This window comes from Dunckerocampus dactyliophorus, chromosome 6, assembly GCF_027744805.1.
Source record: "Dunckerocampus dactyliophorus isolate RoL2022-P2 chromosome 6, RoL_Ddac_1.1, whole genome shotgun sequence".
Lineage (NCBI taxonomy): Eukaryota > Metazoa > Chordata > Actinopteri > Syngnathiformes > Syngnathidae > Dunckerocampus > Dunckerocampus dactyliophorus.
This window is the reverse complement of record NC_072824.1, coordinates 33,227,494-33,243,772: the sequence shown is the minus strand read 5'-3', so window position 1 is coordinate 33,243,772 and position 16,279 is coordinate 33,227,494. Positions and strand designations below refer to the sequence as shown.

At 45.4% G+C, this 16,279-nt stretch overlaps 1 protein-coding gene across 18 annotated transcripts in view; it reads right to left on the bottom strand.

Annotated features, from left to right (window-relative positions):
* rims1b (regulating synaptic membrane exocytosis 1b) overlaps positions 1-16,279 on the bottom strand; it is an 83,081-nt gene that overhangs the window by 59,118 nt on the left and 7,684 nt on the right. For 17 of the 18 annotated variants that reach the window (XM_054780273.1, XM_054780292.1, XM_054780274.1 and 14 more), the window contains exon 2: positions 7,109-7,322. In XM_054780273.1, coding sequence (XP_054636248.1) covers positions 7,109-7,322 — 214 coding nt within the window. Of the gene's footprint in view, positions 1-4,098; positions 7,081-7,108; positions 7,323-16,279 lie in introns of those variants that run through there. The other variant, XM_054780286.1, reaches the window with a different exon arrangement.

Below are 16,279 nucleotides of genomic sequence, written 5' to 3'. Positions count from 1 at the left end.
ATAGCATTACTACATGATGATAGCATTACTACACGATGGTAGCATTACTATATGATGATAGTATTACTACACGATGATAGCATTACTACACGATGATGGCATTACTACACAATGATAGCATTACTATATGATGATACCATTACTACACGATGATAGCATTACTATATGATGATACCATTACTACACGATGATAGCATTACTATACGATGATAGCATTACTACACGATGATACCATTACTACACGATGATAGCATTACTATATGATGATACCATTACTACATGATGATAGCATTACTATACGATGATAGCATTACTACACGATGATAGCATTACTACACGATGATAGCATTACTATACGATGAAAGCATTACTACATGATGATAGCAATATTATACGATACCATTACTATACGATGATAGCATAACTATACGATGATAGCATTACTACACGATAATAGCATTACTACACGATGATAGCATTACTATACGATGATAGCACACAATGATAGCATTACTACACGATGATAGCATTACTATACAGCTATGATGATACAGTACGTACAGTATGTTATATGATGCATATGATACTCCCGATGTGATGCATTGCTACAAATACTACTGTTGTCTATATTCCAGTGTTGTTTTCATTTTTTCTGATACTTTACATTAAACAGTGGAGTGACTCGTATTCCAAGACAAGAAGAGAGCAGGTCAGGAAGGATGCCAACATGACCTAAGGACCAGTTAAACTGAGGTGGTCATTTGAAACGCCCTGTAGAATGTGTGTGTGTGTGCGTCGGAGGGAAAGCTGTTACTCTGACTTTTGGGACCACAAGATGTCACTGTTGTGAACCGATGCCTGCTTATTCTCACGGTACGTACCAGCAGCAGCAAGTGTCGTATTCATACAAGCTTGTCTTTGCAGCGCAAGGCCTCAGCACAGCAGGGCACGCATGCACAGGCATGGATGTGCACTACATATTTCTAGACAGTCTTTAGCTTTACTGCAATTTGGAGGCCAGCTAAAATGCCAATCACCCATCCCAACATTATGCCAACCTCCACAGCCCCACCCTGGCACAGCCATGCCCATAGCATTCGGAAGAAGGGTCAAGATTGGTCAGAAGAAGTCGTTTCCCCAAAGAGATCCTTGTCTTTGGTCATGTCACTCAGTCTTGTTGACTTTCAGGGTCTGCATTCATTCTCGGGATCACCAGCCAGCTATCTTGTCCATCATGTTCTGGGACGGTGATTCTCAACCGGGTCGTGGGTCGACCTCAGCTTTTATTCTGAATGGGATCTGTTATGCCGTCTACTAATACCCCTGTAGGGGGCGACAACACCGTGTGGGCTATTCTGTCATAGAAAAAGACCAGCAACGTTTGCAAGTCGTCTACTGGTGTCCAATATCTCTCTGGTTGAGGGGTTGAGGGGGGGTCCCTGCTTGCTATATAAAGTCATACCTCGCCACCCCGCGCTTTCACGTTTTTTCAAAATATATTCATTTCCAAAGAATCGCTGTTTAATAATATTATTAGTCCAAAAATATGCATATTCCAAAAATTTGTGCACATTGTTTCCCGAAATGAAGCATTTTCAAGCATAAAAATGACTAAATGAAGTAAAATACAAATACAAGGCAATGAGAAGACGCTGTAATGATATGTAGTACTCTACACTCATCACTAGGTGTCAGTAATGTCACTGAAATGTTCAGTGAGACACACAAGCACCAGCTTCGATAGCCGCAATAATAGGCTTTTATTGCAGGCTTGCATGGCCTCACAGCAGGCACAATAATCCCTAACATGGGATGCTGTTGTGGCCGTAACCCACGCCAAGCCAAAACTCAACTCTGGACCCCTGATGTCACTTCCTGTCCACCCCCCACTCACCTCCCCTAGCACCGGAACACATTTACAGCAACACACACAAGCATGAGTCTTATTTATGTCTTATTTTCTCTTATTATGTTTCCTATATTGGGTAATAGGAGTGTAAAGGTGACCGTAGGGGTGTTATTTCACGTATACAGGTCTCTAATAATGTTAAAAAACGCGTTTAGAAGGTTGTAAACAGATTTTCTATGCTGCAACTGCCAGGGATGGCCCAACCGATCACTCTGGGCCGATTTCCGTAAAAAACATGCTAGCATATGTCGATCAATGCCTTTCAAAGATGATCACAAACGCCGGCAAACCCTACATGTGGAACGGATGCCAGCCTGTGAGGCTGTGCGAGTGTACGGCGGTAAACCTCACTCCTTCTGCCTCAAGAGCTGCGCTGAACACGCAGTCGACAGTCCGGGCTTTTAGCCGTGTGGTCAGCACCCTCGCCTCCCATTACGAAGGTCCTGTGTTCGAGCCCCGGTGCGGGCACCGCAAAACAGGGCGCACTCATGTTTGCACTCAATCATAAATACTTTGAAAAATGGAGAGGTCATCCATGTGATCGGTATCGAAATCACCCAATCTTACTCACGGATCATCAGTATCGTAATCGGCAGCATTATCGAGGCATCTCTACTAACTACAAAACTATTCCATTTCTAAATAAGGAATCCCACTTTTCTCCGGAATCGCCTGGCACTTGCTCACGTCGCGGCACTCGCGTCTTGTGCTGCCGCTCACTGTGCAAATAGTCCGTAAAAGGTGTCGTCAGTTGACGACAGCTGGTCACATGCGAAGCCCATCTATGCCAGCGTGTGTGATCGCTCATGTTTCAATGTCTTTCCACTTTGTGCCGTTTGCACTGCCTCTCTGGCGGAAGCTGGCCAGGTCACGGGCGAGCTCGGAGTGGCACATCGCACCCATGCTAACTTGCTTTTTAAAGTGGCACTTAACAAAGTTGCTCTCTTGTTCTCATTGTAATACTTCTGGCTTGCTTTGAAAACACTCCACATGTGTCTGACTGGCGTGATCAGCTTTAGGCAGTGACGCTATCACACCCCAACAGCTAGCTCATATGCTAGCGGGAGCTCACCAGCTGATGTTGAACAGTTCATCATCTGATATTTTTATAAGTGTTCTATTCAAATGACAAATGAGCACACTGAGCGGAGACGTGCTTTGTAAATAAACTACATTTAAATGCTGGCAGTCACATGAAATAGTAGATTTAATGATGCTGCAAGTTGGACGCACCTGTGATATCACAACGCTGGACTCTACGTTCATACTCTTGACAGGACACATTTGTATTCTAAAAATATTTTCAGCATTTTATTTTGTTAACTTTGTTATTTTGAACTAAAAAATACATTGTTGAAAAATTCATTGTTTGGCATCAAATGAAAGTAAGTTTGTGTCACAAATAGTACAAACTGTTGTACTTTTGGACTAAAAATTGGCAAAAAGCACATATGAGCAAAAAAATGGGAATTGACCTGCAGAGTGAGTATAGCCCTCGTTATCTAGTTAATCGTCATCGCCATGCATGGAGGTCAGATCGCTAATGCTAACCGCTAGTGCGCATGTGGGTTTTTACACGTAAATTAGCATGGGGCTAGCGTATCTGTTTATGTTGAATGCCGCAGGGAAACGACTTTGTGTGCTGCGTAAAATTCAAATGAGAAACTCAAACGTCGCTTGTGGTGAAGGTGTGGTGGGAGGTCCTGCAGCCAAACCAGTTGAGAAGCGCTGTGCCACGACGCTGGTGGACTGGCTTTGTATCCCCCTGTCTGTGAATGAATACAGATCCAAAAGTAGAGGAGAGGGACAACTGTAGTGACCCATGCAGCAAACCCATCACCCAGGAAACCGTACCCCGTCCTTCACTATGATACACTTGGAAGGGGGAGGAGACAGACAATGAACGCAGTATTAGTCATGGGTTCAGCCTCTGGGTTGTGGGTCCTGACAACAACAATACAAACTGTACAGACGGTCACTGGAGTAGGATTGTACTTTCAACACACAAGGACTCTCCTACACTCCGCTGGCCTGCGTCTATTATGCAGAAAAACTAGGATTCCACTTTGACGAGTAAAGCTCAAAACGACGTCAGAGCACCGTGACGAGATTAAATGCACTCGGCGGTTGAACTTGGAGGCGCCAACATCACAGTCACATCACACAGAGTACACAAAAAAGATGCTAACCACTTTGTCCTCCTTCGCGGCATGCAGTCCGGGTTGCAGTGAGAATTAGGAGAAGTGATGGAGGAAGTGCAACAAGAAAGGAAAGGGCGAGTAAAGTAAACATGAAAGGAAAAGGGTGAATTTGTGGAAAAGGTGGAGAGAAGAAAGCAGGGAAGTGAGGAAGAAAATGGGGAGAAAAGGTGTTGCAAACATTTGTTAATTACATCGTGACATCAGAGGCGAGTGGACGATACATTTCACGACCACGGACATGAAGACATGAATGGCTGCAGCAACATGCATGGCTGTCCTGACCTTGGTTTGATATCATTGCAACGTGTACAACGATACCAGCTTGGAAAACACTCATCTTCCTTTATCACGTGTGAACGCCCGAAAAGTGGAATTGATGGCCTTTCCTTTTTAGGAGGATAGTTTCTACTTCAGGAGGTAAGAGACTTTCTGCTTGGCACACACTGCCAGTCTTTCTGCAATGCCCCTCCCTGCCACAAGATGGCCCGGCTGCTACCGTTTGGAGATCCACTGTTGGAACATCTTTGTGTGGCGTTTGCATCATCTGGAGACTTGGATTCTTTAGACCTAAATGTGAATGTGAGTGTCATGGTCTGTGTCCTGGAATGTGTCCAGGGTGTCGGTTCCACACCCGACCATGATAAGTGAATATCTGAATATATAAGTAGGAGTCCTTATTTATAAACGGAATACTCTTTTAGTTGCTGTTACAATCTACTAAATAGGGTCTTAACGTGATTAGACGTGAAATAACGCCCGTAGCTGGCACCTTTACAGCGATGTAGTAGATATCAGAGAAAATAAGCCATTTAAGACCCAAGCAGGACGTGTGCTTGTGTGTGTTGCAATAAATGCCTTCCGGACGACATCGAGTCTGGCGCTCGTCTCACCAAACAATTCCTGACACCTGGTGACCAACGTAGAATCCTGAGGTCACAATTTCAATGCGGCTTCTTCATTCCTTGTGTTTGTACTTTGGTTCAGTAGCCATTTTTATGCTTGGCAATGCTTCATTTAGGTGGACGTGCATATGTTCTTACTATGACGTAAGGCCGTTATTCCTAGGTGGTAATCTACATCTGTAGTCACAGCTGCCCTGGGTAGTCTGACGGAAACGTGGATGCCAATTCGCCCACACTCATAAACGGTGTGGGCAGCACCGGGGGCAAGGTGGGTCAAGTGGAGGGAGAGGGCGTTTGTGATGCCAACTGTGGTATAAAAGCTTGTCTTGTGTTTTGATGAAATGCGACTCAATGTGCACTTCAGCAAGATGTGACTGCATTTTTACGATTAGCAGTTCGCCTGAAATGTGTCTATTATTATATAGCTGTGGAGCGCTTGTTTAGTTCATCACCTTCACAGTCGCAGCCACTGGTTGGCATCAACAGCCTGCTGCCCAAGACGCCACCCGAGCCCACGATATTTATCACCTCATCTTCACTTCAGCCCACATTTGGGCCCAGTGTGAGCGGAGGCCAGCTTGGTTGGTTCCTGAGCAGATTGGGCAACAGCAGGGCTTGGGTGGGGGGACACCCCCCAGTAGTCCTCTCTCTCGGGTTGGAGAAAGATTAGCAAAGACTTGAATGGAAAAAGACTGTGTGTAAAAATAGCACTAATGTGTTTGCTGTCTGGATGGATTCAGCCTGGAAATCAACCTTGCACATTTGCTGGTAAATAGCTAGCTAGCTAGATAGCGAGCTAGCTTGCTAGCGCACTGGATGGAAGCCAAATGATTGATTTGTTTTGGCCTGAACCACAGCAACAAGCATCAATTGATCAGAAGCAGGGGGGGTTTCTCCCATATGTTGATTGTGTTATTATCATAATGGCATGAATGAGCCCCCCCAATTGTAGCTCTCTGGCGCCACCTCTGCAGGATGGCTGGTATGTCACCAGGTTCCCCCCAGATGCAATAAATATTGGCAGCCCATTGTTGAGTCTTCACACCGGACGGTGAGTGAGTAGGATTCCTTATTTATAAATAAGGAATATTTTCATAAGTAGAGCGTAGAGCATATTTTGAACGTGATTAGAGCCCCCTAGACATGAAGTAACACCCCTCCAGTCACCTTTGCACTCCTGTTACCCAATATAGCAGACATCATAAGAGAAAATAAGACATTTCAGACATAGATAAGTCTTGTGCTCATGTGTGTTGCTGTAAATGTGTTCCAGTGCTAGGGGACCTGAGTGGGGGGGACGGACAGGAAGTGACATCGGAGGTTCAGAGTTGAGTTTTAGCTTGGCTGCCCGTGTTAGGGATTACTGTCCTGTCGCGAGGTCATTCAAACCCGCAATAAAAGCCTGTTATTCTGGCGATCAAGTCTGGTGCTTGTGTGTCCCACCCAACATTCCAGGAGCATGGTTGGCCTGGCGACCAGTGTAGATTACTACATATCACCATGCCTTTGAATGCATCTCCTGAGTGCCTTATCCTTGTATTTCCCTTCATTTACACGTTTTTATGTGTGAAAATGCTTCATTCAGCACAAAATACTGATTTGTTTCCACCAATAGGCCGTTTCCACCGTAAAACAGTGATAATTGATTCATTTGTATTTTTTTAGGGAAAACGCGTGATAGAGCGAAGCCGCCGGATTCGGAGCGCGAAGGGCGTCGGATTACTCTACTCTGTTTGGTTTTGTGCTGCAACAGAAGCGTCACCCTCCATCAGTACGCTTTTGGGTTGAGCCGGCGTGTCGCAGCCCCCGTCTGACATGCTTGCGTGATGGGAGCGTGCGACACATTCAAGTGAGTCGTGTCGCATCTGAAGCACTCCACAACACTGCGTCCTTACACGTCATAAAGAAACAAGCATGAAGGATCTCCAGTCATTCTGGTCCAAAGACATTCTTCCAACACACTTTGGTCTCCCCAAAGTGTGACCAGGAAGCAAAGAAGCAGGTGATCAACTCACAGCCGTGGAGCAGCTAAAGCAGAAATGGTGAGCGCGCGAGTGGGGGTATGAGAGTGGGAGGAGGGCTGTTTGGTTTCTCACATTGTTGGATCGCAAGGACACTCGGCCTCCGCAACGGGCACAGAATTTGGTTTGGCAGTAGGAGCACATGTGACCGCAGCCGTCCGCAAACTTGGTCTTGCGGCAGATGCCACAGGTGGGCGCGTCGTCCTTCTGCTGGGTCTGCTGACGCCTCGTCTCCGCCCCGATGCGCCGCACCTCCTGTTTGTAGCTCTCGAACTGCTGGTGCAGCGTTCTGTGAGGAAAGGAGAGAAACCTGTGAGTACAGGTGACGTTTAGCAAACCCCCTCACGAATAAAAGGAAATCAAAGGGATGAATCACTCAAACAAACACAAGAGACGTTTTAGCGCAGGTATTCGCATCCAGTGGAACCTCGGTTAGCGTTACTAATCCAGAAAACACGTTTTTATACTTTACCAATTACAAAGACTGTGGCAGCAAAATCAACACGGACGCCACCTTTGCGTTATTTCTTCCATTCTTCCGGCGTCGTCTCTGCTTTTCTTTTCATCACGGCTGCAAAATAACCCAAAATGGAACCAAAGAAAGTTGCAAGTGCTCGAATTTTGGTAAAGTAGGTGAGAAATGTAATATAATTCAACATGTGACTCATAGCAATACTGTACGTCCGTGTTGATCTCGCTGTCACATCGCGTCTTTGGCAACAATCATGGCTTCAATGAAGGCTAAAGCAACCTTAAATGTTCATCAACTCCTTTCATTCATCATTTATGTGCTTTTACAAGTGTTTTATGCGTGTAAAACTATAAAAATGTCTTTTGTGTTAACATTTTTGCGACTTGTGGCGTAACCGTGGTAGTTAGCAAAGAACGACAGAGTCAACCGCTGACGACGTCATAGACGGGTGACGGAGCTGACTTCCACTAGCAAGCTAATAGGATGCTAACCAGGATGCTTTAAGAACACAGTTGGACGCACGACAAGACGCACGCCATATTGCACGCTAGCCACAAAATGTATGCAAACCGAGGCACAATTTTGGCCGCATTTGTCAGGTTCCACTACATTTTGTTGATAACATTTTGCTTTTTGCCAGTGACGTCTCTGTTTAATGACCGCTCCGGGGGAATGACATATTACTCCAAAAATGTCCCCCCCTTCGCTCCTCCCAGTATGCCGGGGGTAAGAATCGCGCTTTCCGGAGCGGATGAATGATGCTAACCAAGGTTCAACTGCAGCTAAATGGGCAACTAATCCGCTAATAAGCTTGTTACCAAAATGAAGGTCGCTATTACTCAACGGTATGTTTTATGTTATTATTTTCCATCCGGTTCAGTACAATTTGAGTAGTAGTATCATCTTACAGTATCACCTCACGTTATCATTCATTAGCGGTGAGTAGCAATATACTTGATACTTGAACTGTGTTGAAAGTGTGTGAGGCATATTTAGGGCTTAAGCCTGGACTGGTAGTGAGTGAACAGTGGAAAGTGAAGAGAGAAGGGAGGCTGACTCTACGGTGATGAGCGGGGATCTGCTGTACTGCACCGAGGCCTCTAGATGCACTTTTAATGAAAAAACAAAAACATGGTAGCAACGTCATAACCTCTGACCACAAGGAGTTATCTGTCCTGCCAACGGGAACCAGGGGCTCAGCCAAGCCCAAGCACCACGGGAGCAGCTGTCAGAAACAGAGGGTTCACAGCCGATTGTCATGGTAACATGGCGGCATCTACTGCTGGGTGTCAGCGGGTGTCAGCGCAGCAGCTGTTCTTGTTCTTGAGCCACGTTTTCATCATTCTTTCCACTGCTTACGGCGGACACGGGCAGCTAAAGCTGCACCGAGCAACTATTTTAGTACAAAAAAAATAGAAAATCTGTGCCCACACGCACCATCACAGGAGCGCCACAGCAATCCTCTAAAAAGGCGTGGATTTGGTGAAAACAAACTGTCATGTTTGCTCTCCAACCTCAGGACTTCAGAGGCATTCTGAAGACGTCCTGATGCTGTGACTTTATGGACTATTTGAAGGTCTTTCAATTGATTTCATTTGTAAAACGTGACGAGGAATTCTCTTCCAAGCATGACGGCTGCCTGGACAGAACCAGTTGGTGTCACGAGGCCCAAATCCAAACACATGCTCAGCCTACAATTCTTCATTGAAAATGGAACGAGCAAGAAAGCGTGACTGGGCGAGCAAGAGTCAAAGTGCGCGGGTGTCAATGCATGCCCCCATGTGTACAGCAATCCCTCATTTATCGCGGTCAATTGGTGCCACGCCCGGCCGTGATGAGTGAATTTCCGCAAAACTCCTTAAGCCAGTGATGATTTTTTTCACCGCTCCAGGGACGCAACAGCAAAGTTCGGGCGGTGTGCTTTACTTATACATCAAATATTTGATTATTTAACAAAAAGCTGTTCACGACCTTCTAAATATGTTTTTTAAGCCCCCTATGTTTTTTAAGTTTTTTATTAGAGCCCTCTGGACATGAAATAACACCCCTATAGTCACTTTTACACTTGTATTTCTCAATAAAGTAGACGTAATAGGAAAAGCAGACATAAAAGGCATGAACAATACATAACATAGACTCACACGTTAGCATTGGGTTCCTTGTTGTTGCTTTCTTTTACTTTGTGTTGTTGCTGTTGCCTCATCAACGTAACAATGCACAGTGTACCGTCACCTAGCGACCAGTGCAGAACACTAGTGGTGCACGATAAACATTGGGTGGATAATAATCTGGCAGATATGGCTGTTTTTCAAGCCATGTTAAGACAGAAGGCAAAAAATAACATGCATCCCTAAAGAAGTCCACATAACACAGTTGAATGCGTCTTCTGAAGGCCTTATATTCGGATTTTACTTCAGTTAGCCATTTTTATGCTTGCTTTTATTTTCGTAGAGGTGTGTCCCATTACCAGCTGCCTCTTTTTATCTGTTTTTATATCCTTGGAACGCACAGAAAAGGGGAAACGTGTGTTCATGTCCCACATAAGGATTGCGGATGATGGGCAACATTCCAAAAAAAGTGCACTTTTCCTTGAAATCAGTCCCGCTTGTGTCGACTCTCGTCTCTGTCGACCAACTCATCAAGTCCGGACCACCATGTTGTCATGATTACGAAAAAGTACCCGTTTTTTGATGCAGGCGCCTTACGGACTTCACGGGAGACTCGAAAGGTGAGCCAAAAACAACACAAACCCAATATGTTTGAAAATACAAAGGAACTTTTTTTATGTCACAAACTGGATTTTAGATGCTTTTTGATGGGGGAGGGGCCCACAGCAGGACACGTCGCTCGTTGAGAAGAGCGATACGAGCTTTCTCCAAAAGTGTCCAAAAAGAGCAGAAAAAAATCCCAAGATTTGGTTTGAAAAACAGCATCTTGAGATGTCTGATTATTTGTTTGAGGCGGGGCGCCACATAAATGAATTGATGGGGAAGACCGGATGAACGAGGTCAAGATGGAAACACGGGTGGGGGCCGGAGACCAGCTGAAGAAAGAGCCAACACAGCCGTGCGTCTATAAATAGCACTTGGGAAGCGGAGGAGGTGATGGGTAGAGGAGGGACAGCATGATGGAAAAGGAATGAAAAGAAACAGATGAGAACACACGTGAAGTGCGTTCAAGTGAAGAAGTGCAAGCGAAGGGCAACAGACGGCTCCCCAAACACAAACATTGGGTTTTTGTTTGCCCGCCATGACGCTGTGGTGACTTTGAGATGTACTGTACATCGGCTCCTGTCTCCTGTCTGGCCAATCGCAAAAGTTAACCGCCGAATGCGAGTGAAAATAACGCAGCCAGATGGTCGGTGTGTGTCTGTGCGACAGGCGGGAGTTTCTCAAACATTCTGTTCTATCCTTCTCTGTCTTGAAGGGGCTTGATTCCCAAATGTGGCGCTTCAAATATCCCAGCTATCAGCGACAGCCTCCTGGTATCAACCTGCTGCTCCTCAAGGCTTTGGCAACTTGGGACGGGTGAGTCTGTGGCTTCAGACATCACGCGGTGAGTGAGACACACCACGAGCGTCTCCAACATGAACACATGAGCCTGAAAGACGTCCAAACAGTCCAACAGTTGACTTCAGTTACAAATCAAACATCGATTACGCTCACCGACGCAAAAAAACACTGTTGATGCCAGTCAACACAAGCTTCGTTGAATACAGTAATCCCTCGTTTATCACGGTTAATTGGTTCCACACCACAAACTTATAAATGGAATTTTTTTGTAGTCAGAGGATAGGACCTTCTAATTACGGCTTTTAACATTACTAGTGCTCTCTAGTCATGAAATAACACCCGTGTAGTAACCTTGGCACTGGTACTACCCGTTATGGTAGACATGATAACAGAATTAGACGTAATGTAGTCACCAGTCTGCTCCTACGCGTTGTGTTGCTGTAAATGCTCGGTGGAGGTTACGGCCGCAACAGTAGCCCGTGTTGGGGATGATTGTGCCTGCTGTGACATCATTCAAACAAGTCTGGTGCTTGTGTGTCTCACCCAACATTACAGTAACACTACTGCCACCTAGTGGCCAGTGTAGAATGCTGCTTATCATCGGTATTTTACTTCATTTAGCCATGAAAATGCTTGAAAATGCTTCATTTAGGCCAAAAATACGTACAATTTGCTTAACTCAAACCCGAACGCTCGATCCCAAAGATGTATTTATACATCTTTCACGTTTTTTTTGCGTGATACGCAAAAGGGGTGATGACGCAACTGCACACCGATGGATGTCCCTTTTTTAAGCCACAAAAACGGCCACAAGGTGGCAGAAGTGCATTTGATGAGTGCTCGGCAGGGATCGTTCGCATGTAAAAACACACTCAACAGCAAAGAAGTGGAAGTGGGAGCGAGTGGAGGAGCGTAGCATGCAAAGGTAGGGAAAACACACACGCACGTGCACGCGTGCACACACATGCTCACACATAGCTGAGTTCCAAATGTGGAAACTGTACATCGTTGATGGTGTTATATTTGTAAAACAAATATGTGGATGTAGAACAATCCTTTTGTGTTGTTTGTGTTGTTGTGTGTGTAGTTGTTTAGATAAAGTAAAAGTTAGGCTTTTCACAAATGTATGTTATGTTCTACTGCTCATTACTAAAGAACGGAAAAAGGTAGGAACTAACTTTTTTTTCTGATAAAAGACTTTGGTGGGTTCCATGTTTATTTCACCAGAGAACACAATAATCTGTGTGCCTTGAAAGATCAGCCAAAATGGTCTAAAATGGCCGCTCCTGAGAGGGTTGTCCTTTGACAAATGGCTGGAATTCAATGAGTTCAACATACATTTTTGAACTAATAAAAGGCCGTATTAAACCACAAAACAGCATGATGTATTCCATCCATCCATCATCCATCCATCCATCATCCATCCATCCATCCATCATCCATCCATCCATCCATCATCCATCCACCCATCCATCCATCATCCACCCATCCATCCATCATCCATCCACCCATCCATCCATCATCCATCCACCCATCCATCCATCCATCCATCATCCATCCATCCATCATCCATCCATCCATCCATCATCCATCCATCCATCCATCATCCATCCACCCATCCATCCATCATCCACCCATCCATCCATCATCCATCCACCCATCCATCCATCATCCATCCACCCATCCATCCATCATCCATCCATCCATCCATCATCCATCCATCCATCCATTCACCCATCCATCCATCCATCATCCACCCATCCATCCATCCATCCATCCACCCATCCATCATCCATCCATCCATCCATCATCCACCCATCCATCCATCATCCATCCATCCATCCATCATCCACCCATCCATCCATCCACCCATCCATCCATCATCCATCCAACCATCCATCCATCATCCATCCACCCATCCATCCATCCATCCATCCATCCATCATCCATCATCCATCATCCATCCATCCATCCATCATCCACCCATCCATCCATCATCCATCCACCCATCCATCCATCCACCCATCCATCCATCATCCATCCACCCATCCATCCATCCATCATCCATCATCCATCCATCCATCCATCCATCCACCCATCCATCCATCCATCCACCCATCCATCATCCACCCATCCATCCATCATCCATTATCCATTCACCCATCGATCATCCATCCATCCACCCATCCATCATCCATTCACCCATCCATCATCCATCCATCCATCCACCCATCCATCCACCCATCCATCATCCATTCACCCATCCATCCACCCATCCATCATCCATCCATCCACCCATCCATCCATCATCCATCCAACCATCCATCCATCATCCATCCACCCATCCATCCATCCATCCATCCACCCATCCATCCATCATCCATCCAACCATCCATCCACCCACCCATCCACCCATCCATCCATATTCTTCATTAATAATAGGCCGGGGTCAGCCGAACAGCAGTAAAGTATGAGCACACTGACTTAGAAAAACCACGAGAGTGACGGCAGGAAAGTGAAAGCGCGAAGTAGCGAGGGCTGCCTGTCTTAGGACACGTGAGATGCAGTGCAAGCAGTAACAAAGGCATTCTTGTCAAAATGAGCTTTTCTGTGTTTGCAAAGGCAGCGTTTGGCGTCTCCATCGGGTCAGATGTCGTACCGGACCGTGTTGGGTCATGCTCATTTTTGGTGTCATGGCTGTCAAGTTCCTGTGTGCTCCATGGTTCCAGCGTGCCCCCGCATCAGACGACATCAGCCTGTCCCAGCGAGCGAGTGAGTGCTTTTTTGGCATGGACTCATGTGCCCTCAGTCTGCTCTTTTCTTGCACCTATGGCTCCATCCATCCATTCACCATTTTTATTCCATAACCACGACGCTATACTTGCCCTCTCATCTTCAACTCAATTCTGTTCTGTCCAAGACCGGTAAGCACTAAAATAACATACGTCCGTCAAACGTAGCCACGCCCACAGACCCACACGGCACCTATATAAATCACATGTGGTGTATAAATCCTCTGACCCCACACGGGCAGCTGGGTGACGTATAAGCCATGAGTGGAGTGAAGGGGAGTGGCTGTGGCGTAATCACAAGCACCGTATAATCCCCCCAGTCCATCTCAGCAGCCATGGAGATCTGAGTTGAAGCAACCCTGCACGGTCCTCCTATATTCCATTACAGTATATTCCACGTTCCTACCCACTCTTAGCTCCCTAATTACCAGGAAATACCAACTTCTTGGGAATTCTATCATGTGCAGACCTCACATCAACGCTTTTTCTTCCTCAGAAGTCTACCATTTAGAAACAGGCTGCGCAACTGCTAGTTAGCAGGTAAAAGTAGCAACTAGCACGAGTCAAAACTGGCACACGAGTCACAGCAAAGTGAACCCGGCAGTGAGGAATAAAAACACGCTGGCTAAAATCTCCAAGCACTGAAAAGTGTCCTCTTCTAAAGACAATCGTTTGTGAAATTGAGAAAAAGATCAAATCATGGAAACCTCAGGAGTGCTGACAACTAACCCCCCCAGACGTGTTGGGCCAGCGCTTCATGGGGGCTTTTATCCTGCTGTGGATTTGTATTTATGTGTGGACGTACTTAGAGGAAACACTGATGACTCACACACACACACACACACACACACACACACACACACACACACACACACACACACACACTCTCTGTCTCTTTCTCGCTCGCTCATGCTTTCTTTTCCACCTCGCTCTCCATTCCTACGGGGGTTGCAGACACTCCTGATGCTTTTTCGTTATTTGAATTAGGAGAAGGCTATATCCAATCTACCCTGCTGGACCGTACGTGCACATGCACACACACACACGCATGCTGGATGTACATTAGGGGTGTAACGGGACACTAAAATGTCATTCTGGTTTGTTCCGGAAGAAAAAAATGACTTAAAATGCTTTTATTTTTTTTTATGCAAACAGAACTTTTCTTTTTTAAAATAATAAAAGTGACAGATTTGGGTGATATTTCAAATAAATTAGACTAAGTTGTTTTTAATAGGAAAATAATAGTAAAATAAACAAGCGTTGAAAGACTGTGACGGGATGTGAGGGACGGTTAGTTCAGCAGTGAAGCGGACGCGTGCGATGGCTGCGTGGCGACACCACCTGCAGCTTTTCCGTGACGTGCTGGTAGAACTTTCTGGCTAAAGTGAGGGCGTGATGGTATTTCGTAGCGATGTTCAAGAACTTTAATCATACGCAGTCTTGGAAACACTGATTAGACCCCCCCCCCCCGTTTACAGCACAGGTAGGAGGAATGAAGCGCTTGATTTGCTCACCCTAACCCACCAACAGCACAGTTTGAGTAATCTCGCCGCACTGGAACGCTTTTTTCATGATTTATTTTTGTATCATTTATTTTTTAATCAGATTTATTGATATGACGTCATATCGGCCCGCTGATATTTAGTGTGCACTCCTAAATGAAAACACGTATGATTCGTGCTGATATGTATCGGCCAACATGCAAGGTTGCAATATCAGGTCGGTATCGTAGAGTAAGTGTCTTGTGCGCTTCTGCCTTTCCTGGCTGGAAGGGCACCCGTGGTCAAACGCACTCATGCTTTTACTCACCGTGCTGAAAGTCTACAGTGTTAGCAATGTTATACAGTCATCCCTCATTTATAGCGGTTAATTGGTTCGTGATCGATGAATTTCAGCGATATCGGATTCAATGTTAAAAAATGTCATATTTCCAGATTAAGATAGAAAACCTGTTTATGATTTTCTAAATATAAATATGGTTTTTAACACAGTAGAGCCCTGTAGACATGAAAATAACATGTCTATAGTCACCTTTACCTTCCTATTATTCATCGCGCAACTCTTATGCTGTAGGGACTCGAGGCGGCCACTAGCTTGCGAGCTAGCAGCTGGCAAGCTAACAAGCTAGCGAGTGAACCAGTTAGCCTCAAATTGAATTCTTCTAAACTTAAGAAGCCAAAAACATACCACTTCCACACAGAATGGGAGGACAAGCTTTTTTCCTAATGTAAGGTAATGTCGCAATGTTTTGCGTCATTACTGCCACCTAGTGAAGAGAATGCTACACATCACTTGTATTTCAATGTGTTTTGAGTAATAAAGGGCCATACTCTGCCAGTACACAGCAATTATTTCTTCATTAATTTGTGAAAAAACACAACATAGCGAGGGAGCGATAATCGAACCGTGATATCGCAAGGACGACTGTATCTGCACTAAATGCACTGCACACGCATTGCAAAATGTGCAA